General features: G+C 39.6%; 1 protein-coding gene across 1 annotated transcript in view; it reads right to left on the bottom strand.

Moving 5' to 3' along the window:
• The window catches only part of XK (X-linked Kx blood group antigen, Kell and VPS13A binding protein), a 42572-nt gene that overhangs the window by 16648 nt on the left and 5987 nt on the right, over window positions 1-19937 (bottom strand). Inside the window, exon 2 of the mRNA XM_037512540.2 lies at window positions 18172-18434. Coding sequence (XP_037368437.1) covers window positions 18172-18434 — 263 coding nt within the window. The remainder of the gene's footprint in view (window positions 1-18171; window positions 18435-19937) is intronic.

Below are 19937 nucleotides of genomic sequence, written 5' to 3' on the forward strand. Positions count from 1 at the left end.
TGACCCTTTCCACACATGTTCTTCTTGCTCACTGCAAATCTCTAGCCCTTAGCCAACTTTTTTTTTTAATGTATTATCTCACTTTTTTATAAAAGATTTATTTATTTTTATACAAGAACAGGGTATAGGCCAGATGTGTGGGAGGGTGAGAAGATTCACCAGAGAATCAATTTTTTGCAAGTCTTTAGTGTGTCCACATGTCTGACATCAGGATAAGTACTGTTAGACGTTTGCTTATAGCATTAAAAAGGTGTGTGCAGTAATGTCGGAGGGATGCTACTACTTATGCATTCTTACATATAATTTACCAAAAGTGATACAAGATGACACTGAAATTGGAATAGCTTTCTATTGAAGAATTTAGATTCATTGTCAAAAACTTTCCCATAAAGAAAAATTCATTCAACACTGTTTTGCATCAAGACCAAAGGAGTCAAAACACAGACTCCAACCTTAATTTTATTGCCTTTTTGCAAGCTTACAAGTTTTATTAAGATCAATTAGTTACCAATACCATACCAAAAGACCAAAACCAAAACACTGTAGGCACATACCCCTTGCAAACCTGTACTCTAGTTGCAACGACCCTAAGTAAACTATATTCTTAAATTTTTTCCTTTCTTTGTTTTTTTTTCCCTTTTTTGTTTTTCTTTAAGTCAACTATTAATACAGTAATTTAAACCTCTAATGAGCATCTCATCAAGGGCCGGTATTACATGCCAAATCTTTCAACTTATTTAATTTTCACAGCAATCCTGTGAAACCTGCGGTGATAGATGGAGAGACAAAAGGTCTGTGAGGTCAACTTGGTCACTCAGCTATTTGGTAACAGCACAGGCCACCAAGCAAGCTTCTGACACTAGTCCCAGAGCACTTGAGCAAAGGAACAACCGTGCTCCAGCCAAGAGGCTGACTAGCATAGACAATACCTCCTGAATTTCCCAGTCACTGATGCCCCAGAGCTTCAGAGAAACCGCCAGTAAGAGTACAGTACTACACACTTAGGGATCAGGCCTTCCCCACTCCCCAGCTGCCCAATTGTGCTTCCTATGCATCTGGGCCATCTGTGTTTCTCAATGAGTTCAATATTTCTTCAAGGAAATTCAATTCAGGGCCTACTTAGGGCAGCAAAAAGGAACAAGAATGGAGAGGAAAGTAGAGAGAAGGAGGTAGGAAGAGGAGAAAGGAATAAAACAGGCTTTTTAACATTTCAAACATCCATATCTACTATCTGCCTTATTTTCCTAGCCTCCTAAGGAGGCAATCAAGATAATCATTATTTCTGCTTCATATAAGAAGAATCAGAGACCCCAAAAGTCATAAAAGTCAAAAGGAGAACACATAAGTAGTGGTAGAGTCACACAGAACAGCAGCTAGCAAACTCCTGTTTATAGCCCAAGAGTTAAGAATGTTCTGTACATTTTAAAGTGTTGTGAAAAGAAAATGAATATGTAACACAGACCATAGATATATTGCAAAATCGAAAACATTTACTATTTGTCTCTTTACTGAAAGTTGTTATTTGCAACAAAACTCTTTTAAGCCATGAAAAAGAGTGAACTAGTACTACAATCATCCGCATGACTAGTTCCCAAAATAGAGTAAAAAAATGCAAGCTTCCAAATAACTTCCAGAGTATGATAACCTTTAAAGACCTACAAAAGTGATACGTAATATTTATGGATACAGTGCAGATGTAGTTAAGCTGTAAATCATGCATTAGAATGATAAATTCTGAAATCATGACAAGGAAGGGTCACAGGGTGCCCCAATTATATTAGCAATGTTGGAGAAAACCCTGAGGCAGAAAAACAGAGAAATACCACAGTGTGTGCGGGGACAAGTGTTTGATGTGGGGTGCTGGCTATGTGTGGGGCACTTTCTACCACAGCTGCACTAAAATCAAGAGGGCAGAGAACAAGTGGCCCAGAGTATCTCAGAACTTGCTATAGTCCCCCAATTTAGTTCTCTAGGTTATATGTACATTCTTACCTCTAGACTAAATGTTTAAGCACTACAGGGTATCTCCTCTTAGTTGTCCCACAGACACTGCTCAAAAGAACAGATACTGGGAGGAGTCAGAAACATACCCAGGAGATTCAAACTCTTTAATAGTATTTGCTGGTGGCAGCAGCATGGGGCTCCCTCAACTGTGAGTGGGCCTGCCAGTGGATGAGACTGTGAAGGCCTGCACCACTACTGGAAGCCAGGTGTCAACAGTTCTTCCTGAATTGGGCTGTGCCGTCAATTAGACAGATGTCCTTCCCCTAAAGCAGCAGTGGAGCTCAGAGTTCAGCACTGCCCCCTCTGCATGTTGTGGTGCAGTATACGTCCTGTGGTGGCCATGGGCCTTGCTGCTTACCAGCTCCAGGATGCAGCCTGTCAGGTCACTGATACACAGACAGAAAGCATTAACCAACAGAGATTCGATTGTCTTCCCTCTCACAATGTAATAAAACCAATTTTGTTGCCAATTACATACTTATTTCCATAATGCTAATCAATATCCCTCTTCTGAACTCATTTTAACATCTACCCATTACCTCATAGATTAAAAAATCTCTTAACGTGTGTCCATATCCGTATGAATGACATGATGTCACCCATTTTGAAAAAATATCTTTTACTTGTTTTGGAAGCCACAGTTAGATGCCCAATAGATTCCCCTGCCTGAGCCAGGTAAACTGTTCACCGCGAAGTGCATCTAGTGTCCAGTTGAAGCCCAGGGTTTTATTTATTTATTTAGGCTTTCTTAGGTGACATTAAAGAGCAAAAAATACCTGTACTGACTCTGTGTTTTTCTAATTTTAAGTTTCCCCTCTATTAATTCGTGTTTCTGTTTTGTTTTGGTTCATTTATAGCCATTAGTTTTTCCCCATTATTGGCAGAAATAGATGGGAATTTGATATTAGGATCAGACTACCTGGAAAGCTCTCTAAATGGATTCATGGTTGAAGAAACCTAGTTCCTGCTGAGTGAGAGGCAACAGAGAATCTGGTTTGTTGATCTTTTTGGGTTTTAGCTCAAATTTATTCAGAATTTCATGCCTTTTAGGAGGACAGCAGCTATTTGAAATCTGAACTGTGGAGATTTTTCTTGTTTATTCTTGATTCAGCTGAAAGTGTAGACTGAAGCTATAAGCTCCATTTCTCTGCAACTAATTGCCTCTTTGTCTATAATTCAGAAATGCCTTGACATGTGATTGTGAAAGCATGTACTATTTTCCTAGTTTTCAATGGCATTGATATATTAGATTGTACAGTCTCTTAAAGGAGTTCTGTGCTGACTGACATATCTAGATAAATGAACATAACTAAATATAGAAACTGAGCTACTGATACTTTAAATGTTCTAAGTAAAAAGTATATTTCAATGATCCAAATGTAGATAATTTTGTAAATCTTGGACAATCATGACTAGTACAATATTGTGGGTTTAATGAAAAAAAGTCTTCTCTGATTTATCAGTATTAAATATAATACAAGCATACACATACATTTTTATGACTTTTGGGTATCTTTTCCCTAAACTTACATATGTTTATGATGAAATTATCTAAAATTACTGCTATTGAATGCTTGAAATTATGAAAAATATCATATACAGACTTTTATTTGCACAGTAAAGATGTCTTATATAGTATGTCATATAATAGATGTCATATAGTAGATGTATGTCATATAGTATGTCATATAGTAGATGTCTTTTATAGTATGTCATCTTTACTAGCATTTCCAAATCTTTGGATAACTGAAGACTTTGCCCTGATATGAAATAATTAATAGATATTCAAAGGATGCTGAGATCATTTCTAGGTAAGATAGAATACTGAAACCCTGAATGCGCAGCATAACTATGCTTATGTATTTGTACATGCTACAAAGACGTTATATTTTTGAGTTTGTAAATGAGTGTATTACTCTTTGCTACACAGTAAACATATATATAAGGGAAATGTATGGCTCAGTAAAGTTGAATTGGAACTATGCTAAAATAAAATAAATTCAAAAATTATCTACCTCCTGGTTTTCTCTGTGAAATACAACTAAGTGCTTAAAAGTTACAATTAATATGGATGAATGAGACACTGTGTAAATGAGACTCTATTAGGAATCTCAGGATCATGAGATGCAGTTTTTGTTTTTGTTTTCTAATTAAGGGTCAAAAATGAATGCTTCTGTCCTGAAGTAAAAAAGACTTGTTTTAGAGTGCAAAGGAGAAAGAATGATGATGGAAAAAACTGAATACAGAAAGTTATAGAAAGAGACTCTGAAAAGGAAAACACAGATTTGGCATGTCTAGATCAGCTTTGATGGCCTCATCCCTAAGGTTGTCAAAAGGAGTCTTCACTCCCTTTAGGAACAAATACTAAACTGAAGTAAACCCAGAGTCTTCTTATTCTCTGTGAAAATGAAAACGTTTCCTTGGGGTATTAGTCTGCTCTTAATAAGACAATGTAAAAGGTTTCTCGGCACATTTATCAGTTTCCTATGGCTGCTATGACAAATTACCACAAAGGTGGTGGCTTAAAGCAACACACATTTATTCTCTTATGGTCCTGGAGGTGAGAATAAATTACTTCACTGAGATAAAATCAAGGTGTCACAGGGCCGTGCTTCCTCCAGTGAAGAAGGGAAATCCCTTTCATTGCCTTTCCCATCTCCTAAAGCTGCATTCCTGGCATTTCTTGGCTGGTGGCCCCTTCCTTCATCTTCAAAGCTAGCAGTGGGTCACCTTCAGTCCTCAGGTCTCCTTCTCTGTAATCAAGCCCCTTATAAGGGCAGGTGTGATTCCTTCAGGACCACCTGTGTATCCACAATGCTCTTTTCATCTCAGTCTCTTTAACTGCAAAGTTCTTTTCGCCATATAAGGTAACATTCACAGGTTTCAGGGATTAGAACCTGAATTTCTTTGGGGTCAGTATATATGTAATCTGTCCAAAGAGCAGAGATTCCATATCGCACCACAATAACACTGTGCTATGACTATGCTGTTGATTAGTCTCTTAGAAATAAAGAAACAATACAAGTTTTGCATTTACAAATGGGTTAAGAATTGTTACATTATTTAAATAATGTATTGTCACTTTAATTAACAGATAGCCAAGCTACAATCATCCATATACTCATGTACACATAACCCTAATTCTCAAATCTCCGGGAAATTTTTCAATTTTGCCTTCCAAAATTGAATCCAAAATGAAAATGAAATACAGCTTCACAACATCTTTTGCATTTAAAACTGTCTTGGAGATTTCCCAGAAGTCTCCAGAAAGTAAAAATGATTTGTTCTTTTACTTTATATAAAGAGAGTTCTTAGGGAAAAAACTACTCTACTACGCTACTATTGATTACTGGAATGAGAAAAAGCCAAACCAGAAGAGGTATTTAGCCTTTCCTAGATTAAATCTGAATAGGGAAAATATTAATATTTCAGAAATTCTATGCTATATGTGAAGTTCCTGTATATTTATTAGCACCCTTATTGTCCACTATGTTTCTAACTCTCAGAGTCCAGCTAGTATCTTCTCTGATTATATTAGACAACAAAATTACAGTGGTATCAGTGATAATTGAATAAATTTAAAAACATAGTTGTGCATAACCTTCCCTTTAAAACTTTACCAGTAACTTCTAGAGCAGTGATTTTCCAAGGAGGATGTACATCAACATTTTCTATGGATATTTAGTAAAATAGATGCTTAACATCTACCCCAAACTTCTTTGAAAATAGGTATAATCAATATGTTTATAGACATTTTCTGCAAAACTCTTTTTGGATTGAATTCATTATCATATTTTGCATATCATAAACAAATTTCATCTTTAGTTGTATTATTTTCATTATGCACGTCCACCAGACCTTTTGCTTGTGAAAATTATCACAAATTTACAAGTACCCCACAGATATTTTAAGTTTCTGCCATCCTTAGGTAGTTTTTCAATTTACTCTGATGCTTCCCTGAAGGACCTACAATTAGCTACAAGGCTGAGATTTTTAGCTTCAACAAAGCAAGGTCTCAAAACTCCATGAAAAGTGATAGTAACTTGGGTACTTCAAAGACACAGGCTTCTGATATTATCACATAAGCACCTGTGATACTATGGCAGAGGGAAGAATCATAATTTTGAGAACATGTCACTTGAGGAGATGGGTTCATGACAGCTATCACAATATCCCCTGAAACAACACTTGGGTTTGCAAAGCTTGCACTATAAATTCAGTCCTGAGCCTAACCTGTGTGCCTCCAAATAAAACACAGATGAAAAGTTCCTCAACAAGTGAGTTGTTGAGTGCTTTGCTAGAAATCCAGGAGACCCTAACACTTCATATTGAAGAATTTACCTTCTCTTTCCTGGTGGCAAACATTAAACACTTTCTCTCTTGAGACCCATTTCTCAGGATATAGTCATGAAGGAGACTCTACAACAGCTAGGAGAGGAGAGCTCTTCCCCCTACTGTGCTACCCACTCTCCAAGTGACCTTGGGAGAGCAGGTTACCATCTCTGGGCCAACGTGGTGTCAGATGCAAAATGGAGACCCTAAAAAGAATCACTGTGCCCCAAATACCCACTTTTCTTTGGAAATGACCAGACTGGTAACTATTCACCTTAAGCCAAACTCTGAAATAATTTAATATAACCTCCTCATTTTACAACCGTGGACGGTGATGTGTCCCCAAGTAATTTACACTTACAGGAGCCCAGAGCACCATTGTTCTCACCTTTCTTTCACTACTTAGCGTCAGTATGTCATGAACACTCTCACAATGAGTTGGTGAGTTCCTCTCATCCTGCATTTCAGAACACAATTATCTCACAACTGCAGTAGCTAATCTCTCTGCTGCAAACTGATTTCCTTTAGTAGATTTTGCTTTAACAGAAAATTAGAGAAATTTTCCCCACAATGATTCTGGAACCCTGAATATAAAAGAGACTGATCTTTTGTTTCCATGGACTGTGAAGGAGAAACACTAAAAGGACAACAAATATACGACCTTAGATTTATAATCATACTCTTAAGATAATAAAACAAATTCATTATTCCAATCTGGTTAAATTGTGGTGCATGCATCAAAGACATCTTTACAGACACATCACCCAAAGCAGTGATAGTGAAGGCAAAGATAAACAGTTGGGACTACATCAAATTAAAGAGCTTCTGCACAGCAAAAGAGACAATAACAAAAACAAAGAGAAACCCCACCAACTGGGAGAACATTTTTGCATCCAACACTAATGATAAAGGACTGATCACAAAAATCTGCAAAGAGCTGACGAGACTCAACAACAACAAAGAAAATAATCCAGTCAAAAAATGGGCAGAAGAGCTAAAAAGAAACTTCTCTGAAGAGGAAATGCAAATGGCCAACAGGCATATGAAAAAATGTTCAACATCACTTGTCATCAGGGAAATGCAAATCAAAACTACCATGAGATAACATCTTATACCAGTGAGAATGGCACATATTAAAAAAACTAGCAACAACAAATGTTGGCGAGGGTGTGTAGAAAAAGGAACTCTTCTGCACTGTTGGTGGGAGTGCAAACTGGTCCAACCACTATGGAGAGCTGTGTGGAGATTTCTGGACCTACTAAACATAGAGCTTCCATAGGATCCAGCAATTCCACTCCTAGGTATTTACCCAAAGGATACAGAAACATCAATTCCAAAGAACACCTGCACCCCTATGTTTATAGCAGCACTATTTACAATAGCTAAGCTTTGGAAACAGCCCAAATGCCCAAAAATAGATGACTGGATCAAGAAGATGTGGTATATATATACCATGGAATATTACTCAGCATTCAAAAAAGATAAACACATGTAATTTGCAGTAACATGGATGGCGCTGGAAGGGATCATGCTCAGCGAAATAAGCCAAAAAGAAAAAGAAAAATACCGGATGGTCTCACTCATAGCAGGAATCTAGAAAACTTAAATAAGGGACCAGGAAAATGAATAACTATAAGAAAGTGAAAATCAAAATCAACAAAAAACTATGAACCAGAGACACTTTTTGGGGGGTGGGGGGCAGGAGGGGAGGGATTGGGGTCAGAATGGGGGGGTTGCAATTGTATGGGGAATATAAAAATAAAATTTATTATTTAAAAAAAATAAATTGTGGTGCATTGACTGATGATTGGTAACAAACTGTTACTAGTCAGCTACCAGAATGCAAATTGAATCTGCATTTTGGAACCTTTACAGCAAGCTCTTTTACTCATGTGATGACTCAACTCTGACTGCACACTAGTTATGCGAAATAAGCCCGCCTACCAGTTTATATGGAATTAAAACAAGAAAAACAGTTAATACTGGTCCTACACCAAAGATAGTTTGAGAAGCATTGTACTGTACACAACATCATTAAATGGAAGACTGATCCTTCAACACTGTGGACTTAGAATTAATTTGTGGTGAGATTCACAAATCCTCGTTACCTATAGTGACCAAATAGTTACTATGAGTAAGTTATGTGGGTCAGATGTGAGATACAAAGAAAGGAGTGGCAAACTAGACACTCATCTTAATGAGACAGCATATTGAATGGCTAGCATACTGGAAGCATGTGTATGCCCATACATTCTGATTTCACAAGAGAAGCCAGAGACCCAGATACTCTGGTAAAAAGTTCTTGAATTTAAAGGTCATCAGCTTAACTTTCCTTTAAGATGTCTATATAAAACTGACAAATCTATCTGCCACCCAGATTAGGTTTATGAGTTGTCACTTTGCAATTTTTGTACTTCAGGAAAAAATGCATTAGAGGGTAATAGAAGATCCTTCACATTTTAAATTCTATCTTGGGGCTCCAACGGCCCTTTCTAAAGAGTCAGGTGGTCTTCCCTGTCACCATGTTGCAGAATCTGTCAGACACAGGGAACAAGAGAGCCTAGAACTTAAAAATGCCTCTAGGGCCTCCCTGGTGGCACAAGGGGTTAAGTCTCAACACTATGAAGCTATCCGCAGCCACAGCCACTGCAGCATGAGTTCTATCCTGGCTGGCCGGGGAGCTGACCCACGTGGTGCAGCAGATCTCTCCTGTCTCACCTGCTGCTCCCCTCAGCAGTGCATTTCAGTCAATCTGTGTGCTCTGCCCCCCATTCTGCTCTGGTGAATCCTCTGACCCCCTGCATCTCTGGCCTGTACCCCAACTCTTGCATGCATAAATAAATAAATCTTTAAAAAATGCCTCTATTTCCAGAGGTTGTGTTCCTGGTAGGCCAGCCCAGTTCCCAGGCCTTGTATTCATGCCAACATAAAGTTACATTACCATCCAAGTTCCCTTAGGCTCTACTCTTGGGTTCACCTCACCTCACACATATTTTTGGCATGTTGATCTGTGCCTGACCCTGGCCTGCCCTAACACTGCTTTTGATCACAGATCTAGTTTGGCAGCCACACCCTCCCCAGCCTCTGGCCCTACTCTGGTTATGATTTTCCCACTCCCAATAGGGCACAGGCTGTCAATGGTGTCCTCTCTGTGGCCTCTGAACTACAGCAAATCCTTGCCACCATCAGAAATGTACAAAGGGTCAAACTTGGATGGCTCATGGATTCTCAAAGGCAGGGCTCCTCTCTGCTTGCTATGCTGACCGTGACCCATGTGTCCTATGGAACCCACAAGCCTAGCTGAAGCACCATTCTTAAAGGGGTGACAGGACCAATCCACCCGGTTCTCCCACGTCCCCTCTCCAGAGTGCTTGCAACAAGAGGTTATTAACACTCAATCTCCAAATATCACCTCAAATTCCAGACTTCATTCCAGAGAATGAAAGAACCCAGGACATCTGGTTACCCAGAGGTGTGACAGTGACTATTAGTGTCGACAACCGCAGGTTGGGGTCAGGTGTCGGGTGACACTGGAGCACACAGACCTGCGAACCCCGCATGGTGCATCCACACACAATGACTTCTCTGGCCTTTGATAAAATCCTCCCCACACACCCCTCCTGACCCCTGACTTGGATGTTCCCTGGCATGAATAAAGCCTTAGGCACCTCAGTCCTGGTATTCAGCCCCACCCAGCTACCATCTTTCTGGCAATTCAACAAGCTAGGGACAGCCCCCCTGCCAACCTCAAGGCCTTGCCTTGCTCGGAGCCAGTAAGAAAGTCTTCTTCCCCCCATGACTTTAGCCAGCTATTCCCAGCAGGGCCATTTCCCTAGTCACCCTTAAAAGGGCCCCCCAAAATCACCAGTTGGGTCAACCATCTCACATTACCACATCTTCTACCACTGCCTCCCCCCAGATAGCTCGTCCCAGATGTCTCGCAGACACTGCCAACGGAAAACGACGAAACAGAGGAGTCAAGAGCCAGTTCATAGATTTTAAACACCTTAATAGTACGTGCTAATGCCAGAAGACCAGCCCATCCTCATCTACGGGTAACTGGGGCACTAGACGAGGCTGCTGATGAGGGCTCCTTTGGGACTTTCATTCTCTTCTTCCAGAGTTGGGGCACCTGACCCTGAGAATGGGTGTCTTTCTTCAGGGAGCGGCAGTGGTGCCAACTGTTGTCCATTGCCTTCTCCATGACTTCTGTTTTGACCAGCATCTTGCGGCTATTTCGCGCCTCCCTGGTCACCATCTCCACGATACTGTTTGTCAGGAAGTCTACCATCCCATCAAGGAAAACCGGCATGGGTGAGTTCAGGCGCTCGATATAGTGACGCCCTCGTAGAAGTCGGCCCATGGGGCTGATGGGGAACTTCAGCCTGGCTTTTACGGAACTGGAGAGAATCCACTTCCTAGGGTTGACATGTTTTTGATTATCCCACTGGCCTGGGCATCTAATTCCTGCCTACCATACCCTCATACTCCAGTCTTCATTGGTCAGGCTATCTTTGTGACAACACTGTTTTTATGATGTCATTGGTGTCCGTGCGGCCCTGATCAGGACTGGTCTAGATATGTTTGTGGCTGATACCCAGTCAACAGACTGAACCCTCTTTCTGAGGGAACTCATTCTACTTTAACAGTCTACAAAAAAATGAATGTTTCAATGGAAACACTGTTCCATCTTTAGGAGACACTACTCTAGGTTATCTGACTTTAGCCTCGTGCTATCTTTGAGCTGTCATAACTCCCTTTTAAGCTGTTGGCCACTGATAGACACGCACAATGCCTTGTACAGCAGAGGTACAATTATCCCTCCTTGTGCCATACTAAAACCAGTTTCACCTTCATTTACACATTCATTTCAATATCCCTCGTTAATATCTCTGTGTCTATTCTTTGGACTCTCTTTTTGCTGATTCTAACATATGCTGGTTCTCTCATGAGTTAGATAAAATCTTGAAAATGTGCTCATTTAGGAAAAATGTGTGAAAATAAAAGTAAAAACATACCCCACACATCTGCTCCTCTAGGATCAATACAAATGAGGATCCATTAGGCCTCCCTGGTAGCGCAGCGGTTGAGCGCTGGGTTGCGAAGCTGCCCGCAGCCTCTGCAGCACCAGTTTGATCCCTGGCCACCGGGTGAGGGTCCCACATGGCGCGCAGACCTCTCCTGTCCCCCGCTGCTCCCCTCAGCAGTGTACCTCGGTCCTTCTGCCTGCTCCGCTCCCCGCTCTGACTCTGGTGAATTCTCTCACCCTCCCTCACTTCTGACTGTACCCAGTGCTTGTATAAATAAATAAATAAATAAATAAATAAATAAATCTTTTTTTTGAAAAAAAATGAGGATCCATGACTACAGCTACCCATATCAGGAAAGGGGGAGTCATTTTTTGACATCTCCCTCTGCTCACCACCCCACTCAATAATTTCATCTTTCTACATCTGCTTCATGAATAATGCTACAATAATTAATTCCTACTATTCCAGCCTAAGGCATTATAATTTTCACCTTGAAAACTGTGGCAGCCCAGTAACTGGCCTCCCTGTTTCCAATCCATTTTTCAGAGTAATAAGTTTCTAAAGCTAAGCTGATTGTGACACTGTGTTGCTTAATACTCATCGATGCCTTCCCATGACCTTTGGGATAAAGGTCCTGGACTGCTCTTTCCCATTTTTTTTCTTCACTTTTCATCTACCAGGTTTTGGTTTAAACTTAAGTTCCTCTGGGAATTTTTCTCTCATCTCTCGGACTTTGTTAGATTCACCCAATATACCCTCACACAGAAATTTCACTTTGCAAGATTTATCTGAAATAAAATAAATATATGACTATTTCCTATTTGTTTGAAAAGACAGGGGACTGTCTATTTTTTTTTTGAAGTTTTTAAAAATTATTTTATTTTATATATTTTTTACATCATTTTTCATTTTTGCACAATGTGTGCATTTTCATCTTGGTTATAGTCCCCATACAATTCCCACCCCCCCTTATTTTGACCCCAATCCCTCCTTTTCCTGCACCCCCCGTAGTGTGTCTCTGGTTTATAGTTGCTTGTTGATTTAGATTTTTACTTTATTATAATTAGTCTTTTTCCTGGTCCCTTATTTAGGTTTTCTAAATTCCTGCTAGGAGTGAGACCATCTGGGATTTTTCTTTTTCTTTCTGGCTTATTTCACTAAGCATGACCCCTTCCAGGAACATCCATGTTGCTGCAAATTGCAGACTGTCCATCTTATTCACTACTTTATACTCAGAGCCCAACACAGGCTCAGGAATATAGAACCTATTTGATAGTCATTGAGTTCATGAATGAATTCATATAAATTTAATCCAAATTCTGTCTCCTTTGGTGGACGGTGAGTACAATTTCCTGCTTTAGTAAGATAGAAGGAATCTTATGCTCTTCACAGGGATGCTGTGAAAATGAAACACAATGGTGTCTATCACGAAGCTTTGTCTACCAAAAAGCAAGGGTTGGAGAAAGTCATTATTACTACCAGCATAACTACTATAAGTGGAAGAGAAAGGCAGTTTGGTGTCCAGAGAGGCGAAATGTCAGGCTGCAGGGGGCCTTTATGGAGCTTTTTTTTTTTTTTGTGGGACCCTCGCCAGTGGCCTGGGATCGAACTGGGGCTGCAGAGGCTGCGGGCAGCCTCGCAACCCAGCGCTCAACCGCTGCGCCACCAGGGGAGGCCCTATGGAGCATATTAAGCTTGATTTGCTCACTTGGACCTCAGCCACACCAAAATCCAGAGACTTGCTCATGCACTGCTGAACGCTAATTGGACCCAGGAGTCTCTGGATAGCCAAACTTACCAAGATTTAAGCTCAGAGACAGAGTCCATTATTCACTGACTACGAGCAATAAAACTCTGCAACAGTGTATGGTTCCATTTATATTAAATATGTACAGCGGGCAAATCAATAGAGACAGAGAGCAGACTAGTGATTGTCAGAGGCTGGAGGAGGGGAAATGAGAAGTGACTGCTAGCAAGTATGAAATATCTTTTTGATGTAATAAAAATGTTCTAAAATTAGATAGTGGTGATAATTGTATCACTGTGACTATCCTAAAGTCCACTGAATTGTACACTTACACTTACAAATAGTGTTTTATGTTATATGAATTATATTTCAATTAAAAAAAAACCTCTCCAGTGGACCACATTGCTGGCTCCGCCTTCTCTCTCCAAGGCCAATCTCTCCCAGGGCCAAATTCATCAATGTCTGCTCAGTGAGCACAGAAGCAGAGGGAAGATGGTTATAGACTTTAATTTTTGAATGGACTTGATGTCTTCCTGTCAATAACATCTAACTTCTATTGGTCTCAACTTCCCTTACATGGTATGAAAGATACTGTTAGCTGTCTACTCAAAATTCCTTCCTGCTCTTATATCTTAGGAAAATACAATTTTGTTCTGGGTGGAAAGGGGCCCACCCCTCGGCTAGTGAAGATTAGTCTAATCTAGTGTTCCCAAACTTTGATAATGATAACAATCATTTGGAGTCCCCTGATTTAAAAAAAAAAAAAAGAAATATAGGAACACCGTGGGGATATCGCAGGTTTGGTTCCAGACCATTACAATAAAGTGAATATCACAATGAAATGAGTCACAATGAATTTTTTGGTTTTCCAACACATACAAGTTATGTTTTACACGGTACTGTAGTCTATCAGGTGTGCAATAACATCATAGGTAAAAAAAAAGCACATATCTTAATTAAAAATAATAATTTATTGTTAAAACTTCAAACTATCATCTGAACCTTCAGTGAATCCTAATCGTTTTGCTGGTGGAGGGTCTAGCCTTGATGATGATGGTTGCTGACTGATCAGAGCAGTGGATGCTGAAGGCTGGGGTGGCTATGGAAATTTCTTCAAATATGACAACAATGAAGCTTGCTGCAACTGACTCTTCACTTCATGAATGACTTCTGTGTAGTATGCACTGCTGTTTGAGAGTATTTCATATATAGTAGAACTTCTTTCAAAATTGGAGTCAATCCTCTCAAACCCAGTCACGGCTTGTTAAACTGAATTTATGTAATATTCTAAATCTCTTGTCATTTCAACAGTGTTCACAACATCTTCACCAGAAGTACATTCCATCTCAAGAAACTACTTTCTTTGTTCATTGTCAGCAATAACTTCTTATCCATTCAAGTTTTATCATGAGATCACAGGAAATTGAGTCCCATCTTCAGGCTCCACTTCTAATTGTAGTTCTTTTGCTATTTTTATCATATCTGTAGTTATTTCCTCCCCTAAAGTTTTGAATTCAAAGTCATTCAGGAGGTATGGAATCAACTTCTTCCAAACTTGTGTTAATGTTGACATTTTGACCTCTTCCCACGCATCACAAGTGTTCTTGATGGTATCTAGAATGGTGAATCCTTTTGAGAAGGTTTGCAATTTACTTTGCGTGTGCCTATCAGATGAATCACTGTCTATGGTAGTTATAGCCTTATGAAATGTATTTATTCAATAAAAAAACATGAAAATTTAAATGACTCTTTTACCCATGAGCTGCAGAATGATGATGTGTTAGCAGGCATGAAAACAACATATATCTTGTACATGTCCATTAGAGCTCTTGGGTAACCCTGTATATTGTCAATAAGCAGTCATATTTTGGAAAAAGTCTTTTTTTCTGAGCAGTAGGTTCTCACCAGAGGGCTTAAAATAGTCAGTAAACCATTTTGGAAAGACATGTGCTGTCATCCAGGCTCTGTTGTTCCATTTATAGAGCACAGGCAGAGTAGATTTAGCATAATTCTTAAGTGTCCTAGGATTTTCAGAATGATAAATGAGTACTGGCTTCAACTTCAAGTAACCAGCTTCATTAGCCCCTAACAGGAAAGTCAGTTTGTAATTTGAACTTTTGAAGCCAGGCATGGACTTCTCTCTACCTATGTAAGCCCTGGAGGGCACCTTCTTCCAATATAAGGCTGTTTCATCTGCACTGAAAATCTGTTTAGTGTAACCACTTTATTGATAATCTTAGCTAGATCTTCTGGATAACTTGCTGCAGCTTCTCCATCAGCACTTGCTTTTTCACCTTGCAATTTTATTGCTATGGAGATAACTTATTTCCTTAAGCTTCATGAACCATCTTCAGCTGGCTTCAAAATTTTCTTGTGCAGCTTCCTTGCCTCTCTCAGTTTTCATACAATTGAAGAGCATTGGGACCTTGCCTGGATTAGGCTTAAGGGAATGCTGTGGTAGGCTGCATCTTCTCTTCACACCACTAAAACTTTCTCCATATCAACAGGGCTGTTTCACTTTCTTATCTTTCATGTGTTCACTGCAATAGCACTTTGAATTTCCCTCCAGAACTTTTCCTTGGCATTCATAACTTGATTAACTGCTTGTCACAAGAGGCCCAGCTTTTGATCTATCTTGGCGTTCAACATGCGCTCCCCATAATCATATGGCTTAATCATATTTAGTTTTTGATTTAAAGAGACATGTGACTCTCCCTTTCACTGAAACACTAAAATGCCATTGTAGGGTTATTAAGTGGAGTAATTTCAGTATTATTGTATCTCAGGGAATGGGGGTGCCAAGGAGGCGAGAGAATGCGGAACAGCTGGATGGTGGAGCAGTCAGAATACGCACAACATTTATAAAATTCACCATCTTGTGACACATCCTAGCCTATAGTCCATTTATAATTACCTTAACCCTTCTAGGGGAGGGAATCCTTTCTCAGACATGTTGAAGCAGAACTAGGATTAATCAAGACCTTTGTAAATGGCAGTCGTCTTTATTTTTAAAAACAATTATTATCAAATGTTTATTTTCCACATGGTATTAGGTAAAAAGCAAACTTGCATATTTTAATGGCTTGATGGAAAAATAGGTTTGTGGTCATCAGCCCCAAATGTAGCCATATTGCTCAAAACAAAAAGTTCTTTCCCTATTTCTCCCTCTCTCTCTCTTTCAATTTTTCTTTTCAAACTTACTTGAATTATCAAATTTATCAAAGAAGCCAAGTATTTCTTTTTTCTGAAACAACTAATATTTGTCCCCTGTACACTAGATCTAAGCTTGGAACATTCACTCAATTATTTTCAACAGAGACTTAAAACTTCAACAGAGCCTTAAAACTATAAACACTCTCAAGTAAGATCAGTTTCCTTAATTTTGTGAAGAGTCACACTTGAGTAGAGAAGACAGTGAGGCCAAACAGCATCTTCATGGTCAAGGATTTACATCATGGGAGCCTATAATTTTTATTGGTAAAATGAAGGTGTACAGTGACTGATGATTTTAAGTAGCAGAATTCTTTTTTTTTTTCAAGTGAAACATTATATAAAGGAATAAAATTATAACTGGTCTAACAGAAGCACAAGCATAAAGAGAACCTCCTCAGGTACTTCTTCCTTGAAAATAGAAGCAATCCATTTATTTAAAGAAATGTAATTCAGGGCCTCCCCGGTGGCGCAGCGGTTGAATGCTGGGTTGCGAAGCTGCCCGCAGCCTCTGCGGCCCCGGTTCGATCCCCGGCTGCTCCCCGGCCACCAGAGGAGGGTCCCACATGGCGCACAGACCTCTCCTGCCGCCCGCTGCTCCCCTCAGCAGTGTACTTCGGTCCTTCTGCCTGCTCTGCTCCCCGCTCTGGCTCTGGTGAATTCTCTCACCCTCCCGTGCTTCTGACTGTACCCAGTGCATGTATAAACAAAACAAATAAACAAACAAATTAATTAATTAATAAATAACATGCCTCTATTAAAAAAAATTTAAAAAAAATAAAGAAATGTAATTCAGTGTGAATTATTCACTAATTATTCACTAATTATTATTCACTAATTATTCACTAATTATTCTCTAAGAACCCTGTAGTACTAATAATACATGTATTATTAGTACTACAGGGTTCTTAGAGAATTCAAAGTCTTAGAGAATTCTAGTTCAAAGGTTTTCAAACTATATTCTATGGAGTTCTGGGATCCTTACATGCACCAGGGGTCTGCCCACTCAGCTTCTCACTTCTGCTTCTGCTAGACCAGTTATAATTTTATTCCTTTATATAATGTTTCACTTGAAAAAAAAAACAGTCATCTTTATTTTTAAGTGGGCCATGCCCTCTTCTTTATAAGTGTGTGTGTGTGTGTGTGTGTGTGTGTGTGTGTGTGTGTATACACTTGATTGATTGTTTGAATCTCAGAGGGCCTATACTTCCAGATTCCTGGGAGGGTGGGGGCCTCACAGATATTACTTGTCACAATAACACTTTATGAGATAGGTTTATTTTCCTGAACGGAATTCTGTTTGAAAATCTATAATGAGGGTTGGCAAACTTTTGCAGCAAAGAGTCAGATAGTAAAGATTTTAGGCTTTGTGGATCACATGCTCTCTGTGGCAGCTACTCAACTCTGCTATTGTATCACAAAAGCAGACAGACAATAAATGAAAGGCCATGGTTGTATTTCAATTACAAGCAGTGCCTGATTGGGTCCATGGGCTATCATTTGCCATATTCTGAACAATTAAAAACCTGAGAATAAAAAACATTGGATCTACAAGTAAAAATCAAATAGGTCATCACCAGCTATGATCTCTCACTGTGTCCCTGCCGCCTGGAAAAACAATAAACTGAGAAAAGGGTATAGGGGCACACAGAGGACTCACAATGGTCAATGTCCATTCCAGTTACAAATCTTAGAGAACAAGGGTGCCACTACATTCAGTAAGCACTATGGACCACAGACTCAGGACTGAATGCACATGTGAATGAATTACATCTAAAACAAAATAAACTTTATATTTTGCTTCCCTTTTTGATCCCCATATGCCAGTAGAAATGAAAATATACATACATCTTCCGATGGTGACATCCTGCTGCAAGACGCTTATATACAGCTGCAGGGTCAGCTGGGGGGCTGAGCCCAGGAAAGCCTGGATCACTGATGCTCGACTGAATGCAGATCGATGGGCAAACAGCTTGCCCTCTGCCTGGCCCACCTCCTTCTCAACCTCCTCTGAGAGGCCATTTTTGGGTATTTGACGCCTCTTGGTGATACTGACATAAGGCTCTTCGCTGCTGCCTGACTGAAAGTAGATGCAGAAGACTTCAAAACACCTGGAAATAAATCAGCAAGTCATGATAGTCAGAGGCTGACAAGATACTGTCCTTTCTCAGTTACTTTTCTCTGCTTGTACTTAGCCTAATTCTCAAAACTTTAACTGGCAACTCTGGACTATACCCTCTCTAAAATTACCCACTCCAAGGAGCTTTTCTGAACACGAAGTCCTTTTGCGGACCCCCAACAGGCCAGTGGAAACTGAGTGAGAAGCAAATTGAGAGGTGACACCAAACGCCATTGAGGCAAGGAAACCAAGTAGAGAATGGAAAGAGCCTCAAGTTTCAAAGCCACAGAAATGTGTTCAGTTCCCCTTCCTGATACTTATTAACTGTGTAGTACTGGGCAAGTCATTTATCCCCTGAATCTTTTCCCTCAATTATAAAGTAGTGATGATACCTATTTTGCCCCATTGTTATGAAGCTAATATAGTATGTTTGTCTAGGGTGTATACATTATAGCTGTACATATATTAATACTTAAAAATATATAGACTTACAATGTATTTAATAACGATATATTTATTCCACATTCAATAGATGCCACAAATCATTATTGAAGCATCAACCACGGTTGGGAGATCCCCCTGCAAAATATCTTATTACCTCGCATTCCTCTGGAAGGCTTCAATGTTATCTATCTCTCTGTTCTCTTAAGCCATGTAGTATATGATTAAAGTCAATCATGCCCGCAAACCTGCCAGACATGTCTTTTTTTATGGAATTTCAAGCCAGGGAAGGTGCTTTAACCAGTTACCTTTCTAGGCCTTTTTAAATTGGATTTTCATCTCTAGGTAATGATATGGGTACTGAAGGGAGGGAGAATACTAATATGTGCAATTTTCTTTGAAGCACACACACAAACGGATTAATGGATCAATAGAGGGATGGATAAATGTGTGAAATAAAATATAATTATAGAATCTAGATGGCATGTACTTGGGTGGTCACTGTACAATTCATTCAAGTTATCTTATGTATGTTTGAAAATTTTCATAAGATGCTGAGGAAAACAGGTCATTCCTAGGAATAAGAGGTTTGTGGCCTTAGGTTTCAAAATTGTTAAAAGACATTTTCCCCCAAACATGCACTTTTATATAATTTTTTATTTTTTTAAACAATATTTGCTTCCCCACACCCCCTCAGGTTGAGTCCCCATGGAATTTCCTTCCCCAAGGCACCTGTGCACCATCACCACAGTCCCCTGTGCTCCTCTCTCCCTCCCTCTGATCCCTCTCCCTCCTCCTCCCCTGCAGGATGCCTCTGATTTGTAATTGTCTGTTTTTGCTTTGTTGAGTTTTGTACTGTTATTATTTTTTCTTTACACTGATGTCTTATTTGGTCTCAAACATGCATTTTAATAACAGCCTTATAGTGCTGCCTGGAGATTTTATGGCTTCATTTATTCTATTGAATGTTCACTTTGTACTTGCACCCTGAGGCAACTATGGCAGTGAATATATTTATAATTTGAAATAATAAGACTTGATGCAAGAGAGGAAA

The sequence above is a fragment of the Talpa occidentalis genome, unplaced genomic scaffold (assembly GCF_014898055.3).
Source record: "Talpa occidentalis isolate TD23 unplaced genomic scaffold, MPIMG_talOcc4v2.1 talOcc4.15, whole genome shotgun sequence".
Classification (NCBI taxonomy): Eukaryota; Metazoa; Chordata; class Mammalia; order Eulipotyphla; family Talpidae; genus Talpa; species Talpa occidentalis.